At 39.7% G+C, this 27,303-nt stretch overlaps 1 protein-coding gene across 1 annotated transcript; it reads right to left on the bottom strand.

Annotated features, from left to right (window-relative positions):
* Positions 1 to 14,300: 14,300 nt before the first annotated feature.
* ZNF475 (zinc finger protein 475) lies at positions 14,301 to 21,415 on the bottom strand. Its single transcript, XM_074328565.1, has 2 exons — positions 21,239 to 21,415; positions 14,301 to 18,461 (listed from the first exon to the last, which is right to left on the bottom strand). Exons 1-2 carry the CDS (start codon positions 21,411 to 21,413, stop codon positions 18,310 to 18,312), a joined length of 327 nt encoding a protein of 108 aa, XP_074184666.1. The 5' UTR covers positions 21,414 to 21,415; the 3' UTR covers positions 14,301 to 18,309.
* Positions 21,416 to 27,303: the final 5,888 nt, after the last annotated feature.

Below are 27,303 nucleotides of genomic sequence, written 5' to 3' on the forward strand. Positions count from 1 at the left end.
CAATGGAATAATGTCTTCTTTCTTTAGAGATCATCATGAAAGCTTCTAAAAATCCAGGGGAAATGCTATGTTATTTGGGTAAAATTGAGAAGAACATATATATTTTTATTCTTATTTCTTATTTACCTGCAAGATCCAAAGCAAAAAACAAAATAAAAAACAAAAGCAAAAAAAAAAGACAAAAGATCTCAATTGTTCAAAAAGTTTTGTAATTTTGTAGCATTTTAAATTGCTAATCTATGTACTTTTGAAATTTGAGAAAATAAAAATCCCCCATCTCTATCATGCTTCATAGTACTTCATAGTATTTGTTTCATTTTTAATACTTATGACAATATTTTCATGTAGTTATTTTTAATATTTTATTTCCCATTAACCTAGAAGTTTCATGAAGGCAGGAAGTGCCTGTCTTATTTACCTCTGTAAAATATATTTTTAAGTTAATGCATAAATGGAGTTGAAGAAATGAATGGGTCAAAATGCATACATAGGTCAATCTATACAGTAGGAACAGAGACACCCATTGTGTTCTTGCTATACACAAATTGACCAAGCTATTTACAGAGGCTTAATCCTTAGTTCCTAGATCAAACATCTGATAACATTTAGAAAGTGGTCTGAAAGTTGAGTGCTTCTTTGCCAACTTTTAAAGAGGTTCCAGAAATAATGATCCAAGAACAGTGATTGAGTACAGCCACTGTTACCCACACATAGGATACGTTTCTGAGAATTTGAGAAAGCCCTGGGACATGCTGAGCAGTCTGGTATAACATCACAGCGGTCAACACACTCAGTCCTTGTGAGGGTTTTGTACATTAGTGTATCTCTTGAAATCATTTAAAATTTGGAACTTTGTGTCAAGAACTAGGAATGGTCTGAGATTTCAATTCATGTACAAACAAGTTAGCTTGCCACGATTCCAAGGAGGCTGGCAGAAGACACCAGACTCCTGGATCAGAGACAAAGAGTTTATTACACACAGCAATAGCAGTAGCCCTTCTACACTGGTCACAGCGCCCCAGTTCCCACAGGGCACTGGGAGGAGAGCCATAATAAACCCATACATACAGTGGGCACGTCACAGGAGAGGCACCCTACGCTCGGGGAATCGGAATCTGTCATGTGCACAGTGAGCATGACTGCGCTTTGCTCTAGAGGGAGGCACGATATAGTCCAAGACTGTTCACAATAGAAACATCTTTAAAAATATGGCCCAGAAGAAAGGACAGTCAGTATCTCTTTCGCAAGATGTGCAGAAACATGAGAGAAATGTGGAGAATTGTCTCCCAACATCATATCTCAGGAAGTTTTCTTTTCCGGGGCTTTTATTAAGTTAGTAGATACACAGAGATACATACGAAGACATCCTCTAGTATTCTACATAGCGTGTGCACACACACACACACACACACACACACACACACACACACTAACTTCCGGAGGATGGAAAAAGATGAGTGACCAGCTAGAAAGCCAAGAGTCCAGCTTGAAGCGAGGGAAAGAGATGAACACCACTTTTATCAACTGGCGTGGGCGTATCAGGTGGGAGTTACAGGCTGATACAGAAAACAGAGATGAAAAAAAACCCCAAATGTGCTATTCTTCTCTCCTGTCAGGATATATTGTCATTTGAGGCAAATCATCTCTCTTTACTTCATTCCTATTTGGAGCTTATAAAAATCAAAATAACTCTTTGAAAGTCTACTTCATCTCTTCTTAACACGTGGCAGCTTTGTTTATCCTCAAAGACCAGAGCAGATACAAGAGCAAGAGTTCAGATATGTCAGAGGTTGCAAGGGTGAAAGAAAAAAAAGAAAAGCCATTTGTCACCTCTCACGCAAGGACCCAGAAGTGCTGACATGGAAATCCTGTGAATTTGGCTTACTCCTGCTCTTGCTAATGCATTTATGCTGAAAGTGAACAGTATTTTGAAGGTTTGGAGTAGAAAAGAGCCAACCTCGTGCAAGACAATTATGCCTGCTTTTTATTGTGTTGTTTGTTTTTAAACCATTGCCTGCCTTTGTTCTTTAGAATGAGAGCCCTTCCCATACAACAGGCCTGCAGGGCACACAGATAGTAAGTGTAGGTTTTTTTCAAGAATAAGAAAAAGCTCCTGAGGACTTATAAACTGTTTCATCTGTCAGAAGCTATTTATGCTGACTTGGCACTTAGAATGAATTATTCTTATTAAGCAAAAGTTGAGAAAATTGCCTAAGTTTCACCTGAAGATACCTGCAGTCTATCAGAAGCTAAGACACTCTATAAGCTATAAACTTAAGGGAAAAGAAATTGCATGTCTACATGGATGTCTGCGGTAAGATAAATGATCCCAAAAAGAATGTATCCCAGCTTTGCTCCTCACACAGCTGTGTTGGGTGATTTTCCCATCCCCTAGGAAACTTAGGGAGGGCATTAGAAAAGACTGCATCCGAGGACAGGTGCCCCTTTCATTTCTCCAGTGACATCTCTCCTTGTACACTGTAGGTCTACTGTCATACAACACATGCAAATCTATTCAGGGACTTTTATAGAGTGCAAAGTATTGCTCAGAGCACTCACATGAATTATTTTATTAATTTCTAGCAACAGTCCTGGGAAGTACTGCTATTAACCTCACTGCACAAATGTGGCACTGAGGGAAGGAGAGATTAAGGAACCTGTCAAAGTCAGTGGTTGTGGTGACAGATCTGAGATGTAAGCTCAGGCCGCCTGACTCTAGGACAGACTCTTCTAACCTCTCCAAAATGCTACCACATATGTCTCTCTTCCAGAAGTCACAGGGTCCATCGGCTGATTCACTTGGTGATTCCTGAAATTTCCAAGGGAATTTCACTGAGCAACTGTTTCTCACAGTAGCCACTCAGTCCACGTTCAGCTTTTCTAATTTGCCTAATTACAAGTTTCAGTTCTTCTCAAACCCTTTGTCTCTTTCCCCTTTTCGTTCATCTTTCTGAATTCGGAAAGCTTCATCAGTACTAATTCTTCATAAACTTGCCAAACACACTCCCATGCAGTGCTTGGCACAAGGTGTAGAGGCTCAAGAAATGCTCCTTGAATGAGCTCAGAAAGCAGATGATTTCCATCCTACTGGGCTCATTAACATTAAAGCCATTCATTGCATATATCCTGCCTCAGGATGTCCCACCTTTGTTCTTTCTTTTAACTAAATAAATTCCCACATTTACACCCCATAACATCTCCTCCATCTGTCTGGGATCACTAGTATAGCATGCCAAGCTCACTGGAGCTAATAGCCCTGTTAAAAAAACAATTTAGAAGGATAACTTTTTCTACAAATTTCTTATTTAAATATTCAATCAACACTTCTAGAACGGCTCCAGTGAAAATAATAGTTTCCCAAGACTCCATCGATAACATTTATTAGAATTGCATGTTGTTTCTGTCAAATGAGCATTATTAATAGCAATTGACACCTAAGACACGATATCCTGGTACTCCCAATATCGTTAGAACCATATTTATAACACTAGATAAGAAATAAAGAGAAAGGTAGGAAGACAGAAAATATCTGCTTAATAGTGTAGAGAAAAGATCTAAATGTTACATACATTGTCTGAAAACATTACGACAATCAATCAATAATTTTCATTGATCAATATTTTCCATCGCTTCTTTTGCCCACTTAGATACTTTTGGTTATCTTCCCTGGTTTCTCCCTCTCCCCCTCCCCCTCTTACTCTCACAGAACAGTCCTCTCAGCTGGTTTTTAATTCTGTGGTCAGCACTAGCACTGAACACTAAGACCCGACTGGTAAGAATGAGGCAGCTGTGGTCAATTTTCCATATAAGGATATGTCTTCCTTTCAGTTACTCATTCCCTCACAATCCCAATTCTGTATTGTGAACTGTCACAAAATACTGAGATTTTCTTCAAGAAACCTAGAGTTCACTTTTAACTTTGGCTATTCCTCAAACTCATCTCCAGTCAAACGATCCTACTTGAAATCTAGTCAAGAAAGGATTCCCTTTTATTCACTAGACTTGTAGCTCAGAGCGCTAAGTGGATTTCAAAATACCAGACACATTTCAGGCAAATATTCTGGGGTCTAGACAGTGGAACTGCACTGAAGGGCTCCGCAGACTGTTTAGCAGAATTCCTGTAAGTGATTTTTGTCTTTCCAAATGTAGGATCTTTGCCTCCACTTACCTTCCACTCCATTACCAGGCCAAATCCTTCCCAGACTCCCATTCCTTTCCTCAGACATCACTAGTGACTCTTTTTTTCCTACTCCATTAAGTCTAAACTCCTCTGGTTTGGTGTGACCCTCCATAAATTTGTCTCAGCCTTACTCTTTTGCAGAGTTTGAGGTGGCAATGTGCATGCAGGAAGCACTGGGCCTACTTTGGGAACTAACACCTGTGGAGAAGTGAGGGAAGCAGGATTGGGTAGAAACATACATTAGGCTGGGATACGGTCACAGCAAAAGCCTCTGGTAATCCCATGGGGAACTTGGAGCTGCGATAGCTCTAAAACTGCCTTTTCATTAAGGCAAGAAGCCCAGGCTTTATGTCTTAGCATCAATCAATAATTGGATATAGGTTGCCCCTGAAAAGAGGATGAGACCTTGGCCCACATGGCCCTCTTCAGCTGAGATATATTTGTCTCCTCATTTGGATTATAGCCTCCTTGAGGGCAAAGACCATGGTTTTAATTTTTTGTGTATGACACAATATATGAAGAGTGCTATGAAAATGCACAGTACCGACACACAAAATATATATTGCACTTATTATGTGCCAAGCACTATTTTGGGTAATTAGATTTTTATGTATGGTAAATAAAATAGATAAAAGCCCTACTTTCATGGAGATTACATTCTGCTTATTAAGAACTGGAAGTCAGTTGCTACTTATTTTATCTTAACATTTTATTAGTCATTATCTAGAATTCACAATACTCATAAACTCTAACAGTCAAATTTTATGTTTTCTTTACATAGTGTAGCTATGTCGTGGTACTAAATTAACACTGAAATCTCAGTGATGTAACACATTTTGTCACCCTTATCACCCCTAATGTGGGTTGGGTTGCTCTCCTTCATCTTGGAGCTGTACCATCTGGAGCATGAGGCCTCCAAGTTCTCTTCATCAGGGAAAGAGAGATCTTAAAGGCATACTGGCTCTGATCTGCCTCGATCCTTCTGCTCTAGTTCATTGGCTATAATTAGGCACATATCCTTAAACTAACTGCAAAGCCTGGGAAATGTAAAGGGACAAATAAGCATCGAGCACGGTGTCTCTTCCACAATAGGTAATATCTGTCCAGGACTTCCATGTGACAATACCGTTGTAAGGTTCTGCACCATTTAAAGGTTCTGCACCTAATTCCACCAGGGTGGAGATTCCACATGAACAACAATTCTCAGACACCAGCTGAGAATTCTACAATTCAACTCAATTATGACACTCTACCTGGAGAGAACTTCAGACACCATAGGTTAAGGGCTGCAGGAGAAGGGCCAGGAGAGCAGTTCCCAGGCTCTTGGCCTTGCTTACAAAGTCATTCATTGTCTTGTTCCCATGCCCGCTGAGACCTCCTAGATGACCCCCTTATGTAACCAGCTGGCTGTAAGTCACCTTTGTTCTGCATGTTATTTAACTGAAGGGGTTGCCCCAGCGGGCGCGGATGCCCTTACATATGCGGATGCTGTTCCTGTGTCTCCACCGACCAGCCCCCCTTGAGAATATACTGTGGTATGAACCCTTTGCCTAAGGCTCCGTTGTCTTTTTTCGGCCTCACCGAATCCAAGAACCTGCCAGGAGTCGAGCTCCTGTGTTATAGGGCTCAGTACTACAACACTGCCTCTCCCCCCAATTTAGACACCAAGCCCAAGTCCAGGTCGTCCCCTGTGCATTTGATTGACCAGCTGTAGATTTCAGGTCCCCATGACCCTTTTCTTGGTTTAGGTTAATTTGTTAGAGTGTCTCACAGAACTCAAAGAAACATTTTACTTACCAGATAAATTGCTTACTATAAAAGGAACAGCCAGATGGAAGAGATGCACAGGGCAGGGTCTAGGGAAAGGGCTTGGAGCTCCCATGCCCTTTCCAGGTGCATCATTCTCCCCACTTTTACATGTGTTCACCAACTGGAAGCACCAACCCCATCCTTTTGAATTTTTATGGAGGCTTCATGACAGACATTAAGTCATTGGCCATTGGCAGCTGATTCAAACTCTAGCCCCTTTTTCATCCCCAGAGGTCATAGGGTGGGACTGAATGATCCAACCTTCTAATCACGTTTGGTAGTTCTGGCAACCAGCCCCCATCTTTAGGTTTAGTCCCCAAATTGCCTGATTAACATAACCAAAGGCACCTCTGTGGGCTTTCATCACTTAAGAAATTCCAAGGGTTTTAGGAGCTCTGTACCAGAAAGTAAGATAAAAAATATATATGTCTTATTATAAATCACAATATCACGGTGCTTTACATTGATTACTCACAACACTATGAAGGAAATACTAATATTAATTCAACTTTACAGAAAAAGAAACTGAGGCACAAAAAGGATGAGTAATTTACTCAAAATCCCATGTTTAGTAAGTGGTGGAGGTGGGATTTGGAGTCAAGCTGTAAGCTCCAAAGTCTATGCTATTTCCACCAACTATACTTTAAACATTTAAATAACCACCCTAACAGAAAAGCCTGTCTCCTTTCAACACAGATCTTTGCGAACCATCCAGTAGAACAATCTCTTCTTTTCCAGGTGTGACCTGAAAACACTAATCTAACCTAGTGTTGAAATATCCTTCTTCCAAATCTTTCTTGTGAGTAACACTCAGTTCTCTCAGTTTTCTACATGAAAACATTTGGGTTTTAAATTTTTTCACTTTTTATAACAGTCATTAGTAGTTCCAGCATTGCAATGAGCTCCCTTTGAACTAATAGGCCACACCAAACAGTCTGCCAAGAGCCTTACTATTAAGCTGAAAACTATGGATGATTAAAATTTTATTGTCCCTCCCCAACTTAAAAAAATTCTTATTATGGTAACATGTACAGGGGCTATTAAAACATGCATGTTTTTTATGAATAGGAGTCTTCAGTGACTTGGGAAAGCAAAGTCCTTCTCAAGGGCTCAGATTCTACGTACAAGCTTTTCTTCCTCCTAGTCTACCCTGACTCTTTCTACTCTTGTTTCCATGACGACAAGGAGACCCTAGAAAATTGAAATTAGGTTTGTCTTCCTGATGGTTTAAGAGCTGGATAACTTTAAATGCCTGCCCATGGAGGGGAGAGAAGAGCCTCTATTGCCACCTGCTGGGCTCCACGTTTCCCTCAGCCTCTTCAGTTCACCAGCTCTGGCTTCTGGCTTCCTTTGCAGGCTAAATACCCTCTGACTTTTTTGTCAATCTTTCTGTTTTAGTTTGGATGGAACATTGTTATGAAAAAGAAATAAAAACTTTAGCCTTCAGCATCAACTACTCTTTAAACTCATGCTAATTCATAAACAAGAATCACAAGCAACCACTTAATTGCTTCCAAGTGTTTTTCATTAAACCTAAGTGAAAACACTTCCCAGGATGCAATTTTAAGGGAATAGTATTAATCACATGTCTTGATTAGTCTTGGATAGTGTAATGAGTTAATTGCTGGATAAAAATTATTTTCTTCTTTCTGAGTATCCTCATTTTATAATATAGGCATTGCTGAAGATTTTGGTTTCCTGAAAAATAGAGTGAGCTATGTAGAGTGCTTTTCTGTGTATTGATTTGCAATGATGTTTGGCACTTAATTTCATATGGCTTTGTATTTTAACTATCTGATTAAAGAGGAACATGTGATGTGGACATCTTAGGGTCAAAAGACAAAACTTTGCAAATCTTTTCTAGAGCACTTAAGGAGAATAAACAATTCAATTTACCATAGATTTAAGAAATGAACATGAGTTCCTAGTAGTTACAGAATTTTGGTGTGAAGTTTTTACTGTTCTCACTCTTAATTCCCTGTATATTTACTGCCCCTCAGAGTTTTCTGAAAACACATGACTGTGAAAAGGGGAGTCCAATGGTTCCACAAAATAGTAGAAGACAGGCAAAAAGATTGTTATTGGCAAAACAAATTATCATGAGTGGGTGAATGCAATTCAGGACTGAAGATTTATGGTTTTAACCATAAACTGCATATTGTGTTCCTGAATGGAAAGAGTCCATATTGTAAAAATGCTGATTTTTCCTAAAAGAATTTATTAATTTGATTCAATACAAATCAATATCTTAGAATTATTTATGTTATTTGACATGCTTTATTCTAAAATTCATCTAAAAGAAGAAACAAGAGGAGCCAAAAATTTTTGAAAAATAAGCAGGCCTTTGCCACACAATATCAAAATATACTCTAAAGATATAGCAGCATGTAAACAGTGTGATAGCGTTGCAGAGATAGGAAAATAGATCAATAGAACAGAATGGAACATCAAAAACGGACCCATTTATATAGAGGATAAACTAATAAATGATACTGGAGAACTTCATTGAAGAAAAATGTTAGCTCCCTACTATGCACAATATAATACATTTTCAGATGAATTAAAGACTACATATAAAAAATAAAAACTGTTAAAAGAAATTTAAGGGACTGTGTATACTCTTGGCGCAGGAGAAGGCTCTTTATCTAGACATCATACTCAGAAAGCACAAAGGAAAAGGCTGACATATTTTAACCACATTCAGATGTTTAACTGGCTGTATGGCTCCAGATGAGACACCTCTTTTCCAGATACAGCATTGCCTGTGGTGGAATTTAAGGGAGGCCCACAAAGCTCCCTTTGATTCCCTCCACGTTTTTACACTTCAGTCTAGAAAGAAAAGGACTGAGCGCCAAGTACCCTTAAACCTCAGTGAGGTCAAACGTTCTAGGCTAGACCCACCTTTCCTGACCCACAGAAAAGTAAGTGTTCCCGGAACAGTGGGTCTCCCTAGACATCTCTCCTTAATTAGAACCGTGAACCATCATTCCCTAAAAGACCATCACTACTAACCTTGTTGTGAAGACATCCTTTTGTAAACACTACCAGAAATTCAAGCTTCCCAAGAACCTCATGGACACTCTTTTCCACAGACATATAAATTCCCCAGCCTTACTTTACCCAGACTTCCACATGTCCTGACCTCCAGCTACATAATTTACAGAGCCCAATGTAAAATGAAAACATAGGACCCCTTGTTCAAAAATTAGGAAGAATTTCTTGATGGTAACAATATGACATTATACAATCATAAAGCTGCCCATGTTCCCTAAGTCCTTTCCTTATTGCCTGCCTCATAGTTTGTTATCAGCAAAATGCTCTGTATCTTCAATTTCTTCTCTAAATGTTCAATAGAATTCTTCTTACTCTAACTAAATCTTATCTGTCCCCAAGGACACTGTCAGATTCCCATATCCGACATCTCACAGTGCTTGGGGATGGGGTAGGTGGCCTCTTTATTTCCCATTTCTTTCCCTTTTAGAACTTTCTCTACTTTTTTCAAATATCCAGTTTCTTTCAATACCATGCCTTCCATTTATACTACCCGGTATCTCTCCTTGCCACAGCCATCCAGTATATGACATCGAATAGGTGCTTGGGAAATATTTGTTGAGAAAGTGAATAAATGACTTGTATGATCATTTTGGGGGGGGGGGGGAGAAAGAAAAACTGGTAGAATACAAATATAACTTGCCAAATTAGGAAGAGCAGACATACTTTAAGCAAAGCACCCGTTTGCCCGAATCACAGTATCTAGATATTTGTACTCTATATTCTGTATAAGTTTTGTCAGGAAACTGACCAAAACATGGCCTGTTTCAAAGCCAAGTTGATAACCTATACCCTAAATATTTATGATTATTCCTTTAAAAGTTGGAGAGGGGGAGATGAGAGACTCACTGGAAGTGATTTCAGGAGTAAATTGATGCCCCTTTTAGAGTTTGCTCCTAGAGTAAACAAAAAATGGGATGCCTGTGGTTGCCCTGCGAGGATTTCTGTCTTCATTGCTTCCGAATACTGCCCTCTTCTGGCTAGAGGGTGCCTATTGCTAGAGTTGCGTGAAATGAGCCTGCTTGTAAGAGAAGTGGAATTGGGATAGACACAATGATATTGTGAGTGAAATTGGGAAAAGGCAAATTTGGGAACAAAATGGGAAAGGTAGATTTATAACCCTCCTAACCTTTATATTCACTCACACTGATTTTTCCTTTAGAGGTTGTCTTATCCAATGCCCTCCCAAACAAAAACAGACAAGTCAGACAACTTGTCCGATTTGCTTTGGCACCTACCACAAGCTGAGGGCTTGGACGGAGGAAGCCATGACCACTCTGATCTCTCCACTGTCATCACCTCTCACCTTCCTTGTACACAAATCCTGCATGAGCCCTTTGTCCTTGCTTTGGCTGCTCCTGACTGCTGTCTGTGTTGCTCTCCCAGAAACCTCCACACAACGTGCCTACTTTTGAAACCCTCTGAGAGCCTTGCCTGATTGCCCCAGCTGTATGTGGGGTTTCCCTCTAACCCTCAATGCTAAAAGGTACATGGAATTGTTTACCCCCTTCTGGATCTGGGTTCTTCATCTCTCTGGAAAATATACTGGTAATAGAAATTGGGCAGGAAGCAAGAAGAAAAAGAGGGGAAAAATGGCAGCTTTAGCCAGAGCAAGTAACTGAAATGTGAACTTTGATAACTTTTTATAAGGGGATGCAATAGTCTAAAGGCTCTGTACTCATCTTTCCCATGGTCAATGTCATTCATCAACATAAAGGATGTAGAGCTTTCTACTATATTTCACTTTATGGCACATCTGGGAAGTGCTCATATTGGTACTTGCACCCTAGTGTTAGCCAAAGAGGCTGCTTACAGACAGAGGTGACCATCCACTGCAGACCCTGACAGACAGCCTGAGAGCCAAAGGGATTGATGGGTTAGCACATCAATAATGGGCACATTAGTAAGGAAGCTGGGGTCTAGAAAATTTACCAGACTGAGGCAAAGTAACAAGCCTTATCAAGTTATCAGGAAATCCTGCAGACAAACCCGAGGGAGTGACAAAGAAAAACAAGGCAATGAGAGTTGAAACAAAACATATTCAACTCTGCAATTCTTGGACTAGACCACAATTTCTGTGGCTTTCTTCCCTGGGGTGTCTGTTAATACCCCAACTGCTTCTACCTGTTCATCCGTTCAGGGCCAGCTCCAACCTCCCTCTGCTAGGAGGTCTTCCTAACGATGTCAGTTCCATCTGCTTTAGCCGCAGGAGTTAGAGCCTATACACTGCCACTTGGCACGGTCACACAGTCTTGTGTTGTTCCCCAATGTTTAATTGGAGCGTGTTTAACCATATACCCATGCTCTCTGATCTTCCGTTTTTACATATACCTTTGCCAGCCAAATAATCAAGATCTAAGCCCCCATTCGATGCTGTCAGAAATCCGACCTCTCTTCAGACAATTCTGAGGATTACGGGACAGTACGCACCTGTCCTGGCTGTTGCTTGTCATATGTCGCTCCTAACGGCTGCGTGGCATGTTCTGTGCAGTTTCAAGGGCTTGCTTGGAATTCTTGTCCATGGATTGACATTGGCTTCTCTCTTATTTCACAACCCCACCCCACACCCCAGCAGAGCTAACAATAATGCAGAGTGAAGGCTTGAAGATATTATACCGAGTTAGAACCAGAATGCAAGAAAGGAACACTTAAAACTTGAGAACAGTGCTCACTGTTCCTAAGTCCACCATTCTTATCGCAATGCAGGGAGTCCCCTACCTGCTGTCTCTCACCTCAGTCTGTCTTGTTGACATGTTGCTATGGTTTTAGCCTCCCTCCATATAGATGGGAGTTCCCCTTGGCCTAGTACTGAGTCTCAAACTCAATTTTTTTTTGTCGGTCTTTAGCTAGAGGATGAAAAACCGGTTTACTCAGTAACTCCTCCAAATTGGAGCTCCCCCCACTATAAAGGTGGCTACTCACATTCTTTTGCAAAATTATTTATCCCTATTTGCAACTAATTTTATGAGACTAAACTGAGGACTAAGCTTTGCATATTAAAACTGTCTTTTATATTGTTTCCTCAAAAAAAAACACCTTCAAATGTGAATGATGCTCTTATTTACAATATGTAAAAATGGCATCAATTCTTAAGTTTCAATTTTTTTGTGTCCCAATTTACCAATCCTGTCTGCCTTGATGGTAAGAACAATGTCTTATCCTCCTGGATTTATGCCCAAATATTGTCAATTTTCCACAAGAGGGAAGGTGGTGCCCTCACAAGCAGACACGTACAGATGTATGTTTGAAGTGCATAACAGACTTCTACCTGTTCTTCCAAATCCCAGCTCTCGTCTTCCTCCTGTGGCTGCAGTGAGAACACAATGTCCAGCCTCCCTTGCACTAAAGTAAGCTGTGTGACTGACATTTAGCCAATGAATGTGAGTGAAAACATGAGCGTTTCTTCCAGGTCTGGCCCTGTACAAAGCTGTGAAATAGGTAACTCCATGTCATTTTCTCTTTGTGGAGGGGCTGAAAAGAGGGGACCTCCCAGAGCAACTTTGGAGTGTCACGTGTAGAAATGGCAGAGACTCATCATCTCCTTCATCAGGAAGGAGAGATACCTCATTAAACTGTTCATTTGTGCAGGCCATTTTTAAAGCAAAAATAAACATCTGTCTTATTTAAGCCCTTATATTGTTCTGGATTTGTCTGTTACAGCACCTAGCCCACCTTAATACAAGCTGTAAGTGGATAGCTTATTAGTGATGCCTCCACTCAGATCTGGAGTTGATAGAAGTCTGTGTGTTGTGATAAAGGAGACTCATGGCCAAGGAGAGGCCCACTCCCCATGCCTTCTTGACTTTCATTCCAACATTTTGTCTAAAATTCTACCACATGGATTTCATTACTTTGGATAAAGACATAGGGCTTCTAGGAAACTTCTTTTAAAATAACCATATCACCTGAAAAGGATAACACATTAACCCATTGTCTTCCATGGACCCCCTTAGCATAGATGATTTTCTCAAATTTCTTTTTAATGAAATACCTAGCGAAAAGTTGAGAAAGGGATACAGGCAGTAAAATGTTGAAGGGCAGATTGGGAGAGATGGAGGGACATCTGGGGCATGGAGCACTTGAGTTTATGCTCCAAAAGAAACAGAAATCTGGGCAGTAGTCGGTAGAAGATGGGACAGTGGAGTCCTAGAGAAACTTGATGCGTGAGGGTTCAAAGAGGTTCAAAAAGGGGATATGAAGGCACATTTCCTCCTGATAATTTGCTGAATGCTGGTCCTCAAATCAGGTGCTTTTGCCCACCCTTTCCCTACACTTTAAGCAAGTTATTTTGATGGTCCAGCCTATCTTTTAGATTTATACGTGGCCCCTCAGGAAAGCCCTGGTAAAAATCATAAAGAGAACTGTGGGCTTTGCTCAAACCATATTGGCACTTTCAGAATTTGGGCATTTTGACTATTTTCCAGTCAGTGCCTTATTTAGAGGTTCCTCTAACAATAACCATCCACTGTTTCAGCTTATGCAGTTATTTTGCTTCTGTAGCTCATGGAAAGGATGGACAGTGGGCAGGGAAAGGCCATAGGGTCGGCACCAAAAGTCAGTTACCAAATAATTCAAATGCAAATGTCCACCGACTATTTTTAAAACAAGCACGTGCATATGACAGAATCAGTTTTATGATTAAAAATATTATCAGAACATTAAAATTACAGTAATTAAGCAGAACATTGAAAATCTGTATCCAGACTTTGTACATGTCGTATGAGATAGCTGTGTATTCAGGGGTGGGGAAACTTGGAGCCACTTTCCCGTGGGCTCGCTGCCCCAAACAAATGTTAGTTATGCGGCCTTCTTATGAATGCAAGCAGTGGAGGTGACAACAAACCTCTTGGATTTGAGGGCTTTACTTCTTTGAACAATAGGAAGTTTTATTGGTCCTACTCTATGGCACATAGGTGCTTCTTCCATTAGTTGTCTGCTGCTGCCATAACAAATTACTATAAACTCAATAACTTAAACAACATACATTTCTTTTCTTACAGTTCTGTAGGTCAGAAGTTCAACCTCGGACTCCACATATAAAAACAAGTCGTTGGCAGGGCTGCATCTCTTTCTGGAGGCTCCGGGGGAGAATCTGTTTCCTTGTTCATTGGGGTTGTTGGCAGAATCCAGTTCCTTGTGGTTATAGAACTGAGGTTCTATTTTCCTTGCTGGTTGTCTGCTGGGGCTGCCCTGAACTCCTGGCGGCTTCTCTGGTCCTCGCACATAGTTCCTTACATCTATGGTGTTGGAACTACATAGGGTGTTGAATCCTTTGTATGCTGCCATCTCTCTCACCCACTCTTCTTCCTTCTGATTCCCCTTTTAGCGACTCATGAGAGTACAGTGGGCCCACCCTGATAATCTGAGACACGCATCCCATCATAAGGCCCATAACCTTAACCACATCTGAAGAGTTTCTTTAAACATGTAAGGCAATATATTCATATGTTTTGGAGACTAGGAGGACAGCTACATCTTTGGGGGCCATTATTTTACTGAATACCTTCTCAACTAAGAATCATCTGAAAAGCCTTGGCCTGTGAGGTGAGCAGTGTGAGACAATGAGAGGACTTAGCCCCTATGATGCCTAGGACAGGTTTCATTTTTTGATCACATTTGCAGTTGGTTTATATGCATGCTGGCTTAAGCTCGTGTTTCCAGAAATAGAATTAGAAGGCATTATCAGAGATACTCTGGAATCGTATGCCCCCGAGCACCTCTCCTGTCACCTCCATCTTTCTCTTATACCCAAAATAGTAGTATTTGAAATTTGAACCATTCAAATTCAACCTTGGTGGAATGTCAAGAACTAAGTTTGTCGGGGTGTAGAGAACACAAGCCTTCATTATCCTTATCTCCATGAGCGTATCTATTTGAATGCTTTTATAAAAAAAAAAAAATTTAAAAGAACTAAGCATAAACGTGTACCATCCTATGATAACTTAGCAGTGTTTTTCCTGCTGCACATTCTCTGTACAACACCCAACTTCGCCCCCACTGGAAACTTGACTACTTTTCATTTGTGCTGTTTCTTCCAAGTGCAGGAAAACCTCATTTTTGGTTATAGTGCTCACAGAGAGTGGGCAGGGCCTGCAGAAACAGGCATAGCAGTTTGTGTGGGCCAGACAGTGAGTCAGTAGGAAAGTAATAAATGATAAAAGAAGGTGGACCATCGCCAGAGAAGGGAATGGACCCCTCAGGATTGGGGAGGAAAAGGGCTGAACTTCCTGCCCTGACCTGACACAAGATTAAAGCCATACGAGTTGTTGGTTTAGACAGGGGTGTAAAGAAAAAAAAAATGCTTCTAATGTTAGAAGAAGTACAGAAAGACAAGGGCTGTTTTCAGGTTTTCAGGGTGTAGAGGACTTTGCATACCTGCCGTCTATCTCTTCCCTGTACATACAGGGGTCTGCTTAACAGTAGCAGCTTCTTTTTCCATGAAGGGCTCAGGCCAGTATTCCCCGGGCTGAAGCAGTGTCACCTGGGAGCCATTCTTGGAAGTACTGGAACCCCACCTGGAAATACTTCCAAGGCTGCCTGATAAGGAGGTTGCCTGAAGACCTTCCATATGGAGCTCTAACAGATTTCCATGCTTACTCACAGTAGGAGATTCTTTCTTCCCACTCCCCTTACCAGGATATGCTTGTTCAGTCCCCCGTGTTCCCTTCTGATAGGACATGCCCCGCATTTTTTATGTGAATTCAATGAGCAAATAAGCATCAAAAAATTCTGGAATTCTTCCCATAACCTCAGCTAGAAGGGAATTCAATTAAAGTTTGTGCTGCACCAGTTAAGAGAGCAGTGAGGGAATTACATTGTTGTTGATGCCTGTAAAAACATCACATCCCAGATCAATAACTGCCTGGGTGAGTGTAAGAGCTCCAAGCACCTTCATCTAGTATCTGCTCTTCATCATCTAGGAGTGTATCTATGGGAACCATTTCAAAGTTCAAAGTCATAGCTCATGGAGGTGCCAACCATTGTTAAAGAAATTATTTTCTTCTGAGAGTACAGAGATCTGCACACATGGGAACTAATGGAGGGAAGGGCAGTTGGCAGAGAGTGGGTGAGCTCTTTCCTAGTTATGGTGAGATGTTGATGACTTGCTTTGATAGTGGCGGGAACTCTAAGATTGATGTCATTATCACTGAGATTGCTCTGGGTTTAATTCCATGGGATATTTGCAGGCCAGCTGAGTGAGTGGAATCCCACAGTCACTCCTTTGATAGACCTCAAGCTGGCTCACAGTTCCCTGTGGAAGTGACGATTCCTACAAAAGCCCATCTTTTCAACCACTTCAAGAAGACACAGACTTAATAATTCCTACAGATAAAGTAGTTTTGCTTTATTTTTTGTCATACTTTGAAAGCAAAGTGCCCAAGATTCTCTTTTTAGGACCCCGAGTGGCAACTCATTTCAAAGATGAGGCCAGAACTTTTTCTTTATTTCCTTGCTCTTTGACTTTGAACTTTCGCAGAATGCAGAAGTGTCTTTTGAAACACCAGGCAGTTCAAACATTAGTTTTCACCTCAATTTAAGATAAACCCAGACTGGCAGACACCCTGTATGTATGCTAAGATTCCCAATTGCCTCAGTTACCAAACATTGCATGAAACTCTTCATATTTGTCAGCTCATTTGCGTTAGTATAATTAGTATAATTAATGATGATATCTAGCATACAAATGGCAATGAATAAAATTATGAGTTTGGAGTCCCAACAGTCCTGAGTTTACTTCCCTACTGCATTCCTTAACCCAAGTTCATCATGACCTTGAGTGACTATTTAGTCTATCACTTTCCCCATGTGTAAAATAAAGGTAATGATATCTACTTGTAGCGTTGATGTGAGATTTATATAAACAGATATATAGGAGGCACTCAGCACAAGGCCTAAGCCATAGTATAATTACTATATGTTAGATGTTGTCATTTTTGTTCATAAGCCTAAATCATCTACTTATGTGTCATTAAATACTATGTCTTTCAGAAGACAATAATTTTATTGGAGGGTACCCAAAGACTTTTTTAAAAGTTCATCTCTTGCTTCCTTTGGAATGAGCAGAAAAAAAACTAATCAGCACCATTATCCTAAGCTAACCTTTTATAATCCAGAGATGTATAACCAAAATATTAGGTTGAATATATTTGTTTGTATAATTTGGAGCTAACTGTGCTGTGTACAGTCATGAATGCAAGCTTGCAGAAACCCAGGGAATCCAGAATGGCCCTGAAATTCAGCCACCAAAGGAACAAAGATCTCAAGCAAAACTGCTGGGAGTCCGGACGAAGCAGCTCTGCCTGGGGGAGCAGAATTTCCTGGGCAGAGCACCTCCCTGGCCCTGGCCTCCTCCCAGGACAGCCCTGTCTCTATGAATACACATTCAAGGACTAAAACACAGCGCAGTTTCACAACCCACTTACTGTGCATAGAGCTTGGGTGGGGAGGCACAGAACTTCCTGGCAGGCTTTTAGACCTCAACAATAAAACACCTATAAACCTCTATGAGGGCGTGTAGAACTCTCGCTGCACTTCTACAGATGGAAGGACCTCCACCCATTTGATGAATCGCAATGCAGCAGTCCCCTGACATATGAGGCTGGCACTGGTTCTGAAATTTCTCTATTGCATTATTAGTAAGGGAATGTGAGTCTTATAGGATTCTAACATTTGAAGTCTTCAGCTCTTTTTTGAATGTCTCTCCAGTTGAATGATCTTACAAACAAAATAAGATTCCAAATCAATAGTTCAATTAAAAACACTTCCCTGGATCAGAGGAAGCAGGGAGTGGCATGTTATTTCAATAAGCCCAGGGATGGGAAGGAATCCAGCTTTTCTTGGGACTGAGGAGTTGCCTGAAATTGCCACCCAAAGCCACTGTTCACTGAATAATAGTCCTAATTGTGAGGTTCAAAATCTCGGTCAGGAAAATAGATTGGGAGAAAAATGGCAACAATTGGCTCTGAGACAAAAATGCCAGCTCTGATGAAGGGCAGCCTGCTTGTAATTCTGCCTGACAAAAGTGTGACATGCATGGTCCCCAGTTTGTCTATGACATACTCTGCCAGTTAAAAGAAAATCATGTGCCCCACCATACATTGGTCACACTCATGCCACCAACGCACTCTGGGGCTCTCATGCTAGACGGCCTTTGGTTCATCCCAGTTTTCCTGGCTTCCTCTCCTCACCAACTTTTCCTCCTTCCCACCATACCCCAATCTCTTTCAAAACCATTTAATTCCTGTAACACTTTCATGGGAGAAAGGACTTTACTTGGCGACTTTTGGTTTACAGGATCGTTGGTGAACAATCAGTCTGTCTGGCAGGAAGGTACGCCCACAAATATGACAGGGAACTAACTGGCTCTGGGCACTTGTCCAAGCAGCTTCATTTAAGGCTTCGAGATCATAGAAACCTTTGGCTGGAAAGTTAAAGAAAAAAGAAAAAAAAAGAGAATTAAAAAGAACAAAAAAGAAAGAAAACGAAAAGAAAATGGTAAAATGGATTAGTTTTCATTCTGGAGAACTATATTCTACTTTTTATGGAAAATATTTGCAGGAAATACCTATTGACTGAGGCTTTAAACAAATCCTATTACTTTTGCCAAAAAAAGAAAGAAAAAAGAAAGAAAGAAAGAAAGAAAGAAAGAAAGAAAGAAAGAAAGAAAGAAAGAAAGAAAAAGAAAAAAGTACTTCTCACACAAGGGTTGAATAAAGTTAACCATATGAACCAGAGGCTTTTCACTCATTGGATTTTAAGAAGGGGAAGACATTATTTTATGTGTTATTATATGCATTCTTTACTAATTATTAACATATCTGCTTACACATTGTTATCTTGCAAATATAACTTTTGGCCTTCTTTCAGTTGACTCTAAATATAAACTTACAAAGGGAAAAGAACATGTATTTGTATTTTCCTCTTCTGTAATCCTTCAGTGGAATGTTTTTAGAGGCCAAAACTGACAGTTGAGAGTGAATTTAAGATAAATTATATCCTAAAAATTTCTCATCTCTCTAAAGCCATAAACTCAGAGATTCTTAAAGTAATTAAAGTGAAGAATGCAAACAGAATGGTTAATCTGACAAAAAGAAGTGCCCTTATGAAAACAATAAAGACAACCGAAAGATGTATAATCTTCATTGGCAGAGCACAGGAAAAAAAGGCATATGGCTTTATTTCAGTGTGGGATTTAGCTTTGGTGAACGTTATTTAAATAGAATAACTTTAGTACATCCAATTGACTATGTCTTAGACTCTCACAAAATAGTCCCCCTCCCCAAATGTAGCCAGGCCCTCAAAATGTATATAACATAGTTTTTTTCATTTTCATAGCACATATATTTCATTAAAACCCAGGCAATTCTTATATGATTTGTATAATGGTTCACACAACCATAGCAAACCTTAGATTTCTTAACATGCCTACTCCTAATATTTTTTTTTTGCTCCATGGAAAATTAAACCCCAGCAAACGTAGTAATTTCTCCTTTGGATAAAACAAGTATCACTTTTTACGTAGGCTATGAAGATGTAATTTGAGTGCTTTTAAAACTGTGGCATAAAGAATGGAACTGACTTTCTTCTTACTTGGGAGTTTTAATATGGACTCAAAATGTCCGAGCGTTCATTGATTCTCACTTTAAGATGATTCATCACATTTCTAAAAGTGTTTGCATAGGGCATGGACTTTGTTTCTGGGGGAAGTGTTATTTGAACTCTGTGACTACAGTAAGTCCATGGGGTGGGAGTGGTAATGGGAATTCTCTCGGTCTAGAGAGGAAGGAAACAAAAATAGCGTGAGGCCAAGAGGAAAATTATAGGGAGTGCTGTTATAGGACCTACCTTTTCCATCTGTAGGCAATAACAGTGGAGGGACCCACCAGGGTTTTCAAACCAGTCATTTCTTTCACCTCTTCTAGACTTGTGATAATTATGCTCAAGCAGAAAAAGTGACAAAGATCCGAAGAAAAGGAAACACATTTTTTATACCCAATAAGAATTTCTGGGAAGAGAGTTTCATTGAAGTAATCAATTTCTTTGTGGGCAGATGCTCTAATTTTAATGGATGGATGTTTCCATCTTGAGCTCTTTTCCCACCTGTATGCAGAGCCTTCCTCTTAGCAAGAACCGTGAATCATTGAATTCTAGGAGCATCTAGAACTTTATTACAATCTAAATTCAATTCTATGGGTTGTTAAAAAAAAAAACCTCTCTTTGGATCACATATCTAATAAGAGTGCTTTGGACTAAATGAAAAGAAATAGTCTCTGAGGTAACTTCAAGCTCTGAAAATCAATAGCTACATAAGGAGAATGAATCAATTGAATGATACACTTCTAAAAAAACTAAGAATGATATTCCTTTGAAGGTAATTAGAGGATCAACTGGGAAAATGACAATGGTAGATGAGAAAGTCAGAGCTTGTATGACAAAAATATTCTCTGAACTCTTTTATTCTCATATCCTAAATGAGTAAACGTAAGGCTCTGTAACCAGACCACACATGGTAGTGCATGGAGTTCCAGTTTCCTTTGGCTTCTGCAGTGCTTAGAAAGTATTAATTGCAAAATTTTTAAAATCTTGACATTTCCTATAAATTTCTAGATTTCCAGTTTTTTTTTTGTATTATTGAAAGATGACCACACTAGGTTAAATTTCCTAATATCACCAGTTGGAATTGGGCAGGAGCCGTCTCCTTTAGAGAGAGCTAGTTCTCTCTAGCTCACCATAGTCCCCACCTTTCCTTTTTTCATACACGGAGAAATTGATCCAATTTTGAAACCTGATTATTGGACCCTGAATGCATTTGAGTTTGGTATACCTCTGCTCTATGAACACGAAGACATATTCATATTTGAAAACATGTCTCCAGATGTCCCCAAAGTTTCTTTAAGTTTCATGTTTTTTAAGTATTATGTTTGATAATATATGAAAGTAACTTTGGGGAAATATGTAAATTCAAGTAGGCCCCTCTCCTTGCACAGATTTTCCAGGATGTGGTGTCTTTATGTCTCAGCATCTGAAGTCAACACTTAGGGCAGGCATTTCAGAACTATTTTTTCTATTCAGCTGCAGCCACAACAGTATATGTTGCTGATTTCACTTTGAACAAGAAAGAAAAGACTATCCCTATTCACAAGTTTAGAGAGAAAAGTCTCTCCTTATGCACTCAAGTCTTTTCTTCTGAAAACTTACCACTAATGGTCCTGATTTCGGGTTTTTTAGGTTCTGGTCTCCTTAACTGTTTGGGCAACAAGTTGTTTTCATTATGCCATTTTTTCAGACATTGTGGCTCATGGATGGCAATAGATTTTGTTCCATATTCACGACCACAAATGTAGCAAACAATTGTTGGTGGACGCCTAATCATTGTTGGCTGCAAATAATAGAAAATATCTGTTAGATAAAGTTCAGTTTTGAAAATTAAATTTTAAAATTATAATATATTCAAATTAGCTAGAAAAATATATATATTTAATTCCAACCAGTCTGGTGAATTTCAGCTTTTTGAAAATTAAGGGAACAAAATAGGTTGCCTGAGTGATTAAGGTGGGGGTCAGGATGTGGCTTTGGGAGGAGGACAGGGCACAAAGACGACCTAACCAGAATTCTACATATTGGTACTTTATAAAAATGTATTTTCAATTGTCTTCTGACTATTCTCCATGCTGGAAGAGAACAACGATAAATCAGGTATAGATCACCTTCTCAAAAACATAAGGCTCTAGTACCCTGATGTTTGAGAAATAACGTGATAAATGGCACTGGAGAGTTTATTACAGACAGGGTTGTGCCTGCCGGCATTCCCTCATGTAAACAACTTTCTTCTGCAAACACCGGTGATTCTCTACCATTTTTGACCTGGAGTAGGCTCCACCAGAGTAGCTAATCAATTTCCGATGGAAATTGGTGGACAAATACCCAGCTGCCTCCCCAAGGCTGATTTCACACAGTCTTTCAGAAGTCCCCACTGGGATTGCACCACAGTTGTTCATTAGCTCACTATATAGGCTTCCTTCTCTTCCCTGTCTCTCTCTTCCCACTATTTTACTGGGGTTTCCTGGGGTCACCTCCCAAATAAAATAAAATACTTGTACTCAATTTTTTTTCTTAGCATTTGTTTCTATGAGAACCAAATCTAAGGAAGAGTTAAGGGTAAAATGCAGTAGGGAGTTTCTGCTTCTGTCTAGGGTGTAGAAAGTTCCAAGAAATAGTACCTCCACTTAAAGAATGAGAACAAATTAAATAACCTACAGAATCACACATTCTGAGCTCATTGGAGATTCAAAGTTGCAAGATAAATTAATAAACTAACAGGACTGTCCAAGTTTGAGGGTAGACCAGCAGACCCAAGAGAAAACCTTCCATACCCCCAGCTTTACATGATTATGGCCAGAAGTTGTCTGCCTCATAACAGAGCAGGATAGCTCAGTGAGAACCCAACTGAGGAGCAGGCATGCAGGGACCGTCTATATAAAGTCTGCCAATGAAACACCAGGTCTGACACCCAGTAACAGGAGGTGACAGTCTAACACAGGAGAGAGGCATGAGCATTGAGAGAAACCATCACCAAGTCAAGAACACGGGGCTGCCTAAATCTGAGGGTAGAGCTAGAGAATTAGGCCTGGCACCAGGTACTAGATAAGAACAGTCTACAGCTTAAGGAGGGGTGGGAACACTAAGAGGAATTCCCTCTCTGTTGCAGGAATGTAGGGTCCACAGCAATCTGAGTGCAGCAGGAAAACTGGGAGGGGCCCTTTGGCTCCAGGCCTTACACTAAGTACAAAGCAGGGACGCTTTACCACTGGGGAATTTAAGCTGTAATCCTCTGCATGTAACTAAAACAATGGCAAGACCCAAACCTTACTAAATTACAGACTCTATTGACACAAACACTTATACTCACTGCCTGACAGAAGAGGAGGTATACCATTTCTGGGCATAAGTATAATTTACCTCAGAATCTACTGTTCTCTTGCACACAGCATTCAACATTCGATCAAAATTAAAAAGTGCACACACATATGCATACATATACACAGAAAATAAGACCCATCACTGTCAGATTTTAAATATAACCAGACCAAGGTATGGCTTTGATATTGGAATTATCAGGGTTTTCAAATAATTATTCAAAAAATAATTATTTTAATTAATATTTTAAAAGAAATTGTAATAAATATGTTAATGGATCTAGAGGAAACGGTGGGCAGCATATGGGAAATTAAAGCTGAGCGATGAAAAGCAGGTAAAAATTATTCAAGAAAACCAAAATGTTAGTGAACTGTTATTTAGAGGAATCACGTATAGTTGCACTTCAAGAAAGTTAGTCTGGTTGCAACTTATTTAAACAGGCTAGCAGGGCAGCAGCATATCTCTGAGAGGTTCACCGTTCAAGGCTCTGAGAGTAAGGAAATCAGGGGTCCAAGAGAACACCAATGTTTTATTCTAGGTAACAAGGAACATGGTGATTGTCATTTACTGGGGGGAAAACAGGAATGGTAGGTTAGGGAAGGAGAAAAAAGTAGAATCTGTTCTTGACCTGTTGTGTTTGACATATTAATAGACTGAAATGTGAATAAATCCTGCCAAAACAGGAAATAGAGGCCTGCAATTCAGGATTACTGGGTTTCAGAGCTATTCACACAAAAAAGGCATTTAGAACCTTGGAAATTCTAGAAAAGAAATATTGAGAGAATGTGTGGAGAAAAATTCTTGGGAAACTATCTGCACTAAGGAGATTGGGCAAGGGAAATTGCAGCCTAAAAAGATAAAGGTTCAAGTTTGCAGTTAAAAAAACTGGGCATGGAGACAAAAGACTCCATTCAAAATTCTGGAAACAGTCTGGTTTCCAGAAAGATGGTGTCATCTACTCTGAAAAAATGCTCCAAAGGAATGAGTGGTTGAGAAAGGTACTTAGATCTGGTTACCAATAGATTATAAATCTGTGACTTTCGAGAGTTCAGTTCCAATGGAGAACTAAGGATAAAAACTAAATTGTTAGCGTTAAAGATTAGGTGGAGGACAAGAAGAGTGCACCTCCAAACAGTTTGCAGAAAGAAAATTTGAGATATAAGTGGAGTCGAAGAACGATTCGTTGTGTTGCTGTTTTGGGGGTAGGAGTGTCTTTCGCAGATAGAGACTGAAGGCCTAAAAGAAAAGGAATAATCAATTTAAAAAAGGGTCTCAGGAAGCAGGAGGAGGTGGGAGAGGTTGAGAATGTTAGCCTCTGAAGAAGGGGAAGGAAGAGGAAACAGATAAAGTTAGAGAAATGTTGCAGAGACGGGAGGCACTAGTTGGTGGAGCTCACATAAGACCAATTTAGTCTTCTGAGGATGAAGCAAAGTGATCTTCAGAAAATGAAGAGATTCAAATTCTGGGAAGCAGAATAGCTAAGAACACTGAGCTATGGCACTGTGGGGAATGTAAGTGATGCAACTAGGGAAGAATACTCGCCCAATAATGGCAAAGATCCAGTTAAGCTGAGCTGCAAGAAATTTCGGTGGAATTAAATGACCTTTTTCAATATGTTCTTAAGTAGCACTAGATGGTCTGAAAGCAGAAACTAAGTTAGTGGTGGGGTCTCTCTGGGGGAAATAAAACACAGTAAATATGTGCGTCCTTTAGAATCAGCTTGCTGTGAGCTAAGACTCTTGGGGGTTACACGTGCAGTGGAGAGAGCACAGAGCAAGAACAAAATCAGAAGGAAATACACTTACAAATTCTGTATACACGAGCAGATTCTAGAAGAGTAAATCCACAGTTAATACAGATCAAGCAAAATGGAAAATGAAGTTACTCCCTAGATGATCCAAGTTTTTAAAACAGCACATTATTTGAGGTAGAATATTTTAATTCTACTGTTCTGCACTGAATTATGCCAAAAGGCTACATTCATCAAAATAACTAAATAGTGTTTATCCTTCCTTGTCATGAGCCATGTAGCATCTAACACCTAAAAAGCGACTTTAAAAATAGTTGGGCAATTCAAGACCAAGGAGCAATAATTTTCAAAATCTCCAATAGTTCCTTACTATTTTTTTTTTACATATTTATTGACTTGAAAGATTAATTAAATGCAGGTTTTTAGTTTACAAATGAGAAGTTATTCTTTTTACTTTGAGAATAATGAATTTATTAAAATTCCATGTGGAATGTTTGAGCCAACTCCAGTATGTAACCAAGCATATAAGCAAAATAAATGGCATGGGTCATAAAACGAAGGTATTCACGTCACATTGTCAGAAGGTTTCTTTTGGAAGGAAAAATTAGAAGAAAACAGGCAGACACAGAGACCAGAAGACATGCACAAAATAACTTAAAGGGATATGGGAGAAAATTAATACCATAAAAAGGCTAAGATGTTCTGTATTGTATTTTCCAAAGCTTGCCGCGTGCTGTATATTTGTGGTTGAACTGCCGTTGAACCTACAACACACTCCATATTCTTGGGTTTTGAACATCTTACTCCTAAGCCATGCTCTAGGCAAGTGCAAGCAACCCAGACACAACCCATTCCCATGGGTCTGAATGGAAATAAGAGAACCTCTGGTAGTTTTCCTTTGTTTCAGGATTGTTACTTTGAAACTTCCAAGGAAAGTGGAACAATCTCCGACTTGTGGTTATTGCCACTACCCAAACTGCCAAGGTTTTACCCTTTAGCCTCTTTTTCCAGTGTTTTCAGATGGAAGTGGATGTGGGGGGTGTGGGGGAGGATGGAGAGGAAGAATAGGAAGAGGAAACTACAGTCCTGCCAGAAAGAAGGCCCTTCTTGGCTTTTGTGCTAATGTCACGTGGCATAACAGAGCAAAGCAGGATCAGGGGAAGGTTTGCCCAACGGCCTGTCTACATGGGGCTTTGGCAGGGACTGCCAACTCCAGGAAAGTGTAACAAAGGAAGGTAAAGGGGAAGTCGTTAAGTCTAACGTTTCTGCAGAGCAAACGAGTCAATCAACTTTTCCCTGTCAACACTTCAAATATTTTGGGGGCAAGGCATCACTCTTTTAACATTAGGGTAAAGCTCATTTTAAAAAGGTAATCTTTGAATCTACATAAGTGCTGTGTCAGGTGTGAACTGTTTTGCGTGTGTGGGTGGGGGGACTCAACCACATGCCCCTATATATAAAAGTATATCAGGGCTCATCACAATTTTGCTTTTATTCTTTCAATTTCCTGGGAAAGTCTATTTAGGCTGGATATAGACAGAGGCACTTGAACACTTCAGGGAAAGCTTTCATGTGTGTACTTCTTTTAACTTGAATCCGCTAACTTTCATGTGTTTTCAATCATTTTGCTGGCCACTACTGGAATTATCATTTTATTTTCCATGCAGCATTTTTTTGTATCCTTTTTGTTAATGTCTTTTCTTTGTCAGGAACACCTCATGTTCAATCTTTTAGGCCAGGACTGCACAGTGCAAACGAAAGTGAACATCTAACAACTTTTCTGCTAATCATGCTAGATGACTTGTCATCCATCCATGCATCTGTACAATTTAAAATAAGTAGCTATAATACCACCATTAAAGCAAGGGCGGGGAAAGAATAAGGACCAAGAAAAGAGAGTGGATTGGTTGACAACCTTAAGAAAGGTATTGATAGAAGAAAAATGGACATAGTTCCAGAAAACCTAGACTAAGATGCTTATTTCGAATAACTTTGAATAATTCTTGATGACCTCCCTGCCCTGATAGCTCAGGTTGAAAGGAAACCACAGTGAACTACACAGCTGAATAGTTAATAGACCTTATAGAAGGAAGTGTAACAATTGGTCAGAAGGACAAAATATTTCTAACATTAAATACTATTGCATGAATCTTAACAAAAAAGATACTGAAGCTAAAATGGAAGTCACTACCAGCAGTTTTATAAAAGATGAGAAAGAGTCTACATTTGGTCATTTCTTCCATTAATCCCACAATGAATACTAAGTCATAATAGTGTAAAATTATAGTTGTGTAATATTATTTACAGGAGAGTTAGGAGAATGTGATCCAAGGATGTAGCATTTTGAAGATTTGATGTGAAATAGAAAGTAGTAAGTGATATTTATGGGGCAATATGCCCCTTTGAAAATCTAACGACTGCTATGATCATCTCCGCCGAAAAAGTACACATGTATACAGAATTATGGATATAATTTTGAATGATTGGTGGACTCCCTAAAACCTACCCATTAACCCCTGGAAGTGAGCTGTTGGGTTTTTAGTCAGAGCCAAACTTTTTTATCAAATAGATGTTCCTTTGTTTAAGGAGCCATCTG

Source organism: Rhinolophus sinicus, linkage group LG03, assembly GCF_036562045.2.
Source record: "Rhinolophus sinicus isolate RSC01 linkage group LG03, ASM3656204v1, whole genome shotgun sequence".
Taxonomy (NCBI): Eukaryota; Metazoa; Chordata; class Mammalia; order Chiroptera; family Rhinolophidae; genus Rhinolophus; species Rhinolophus sinicus.

What these genes read in the sequence shown, in the direction of transcription:
- ZNF475 (XM_074328565.1), bottom strand. Translation starts at nt 21,413, where the DNA reads ATGATTAGGCGTCCACCAACAATTGTTTGCTACATTTGTGGTCGTGAA. An exon ending in CGAAATCAGGACCATTAGTG is followed by an intron (nt 18,462 to 21,238) that starts GTAAGTTTTCAG and finishes TTAACTTTCCAG; the next exon opens with CCAAAGGTTTCTATGATCTC.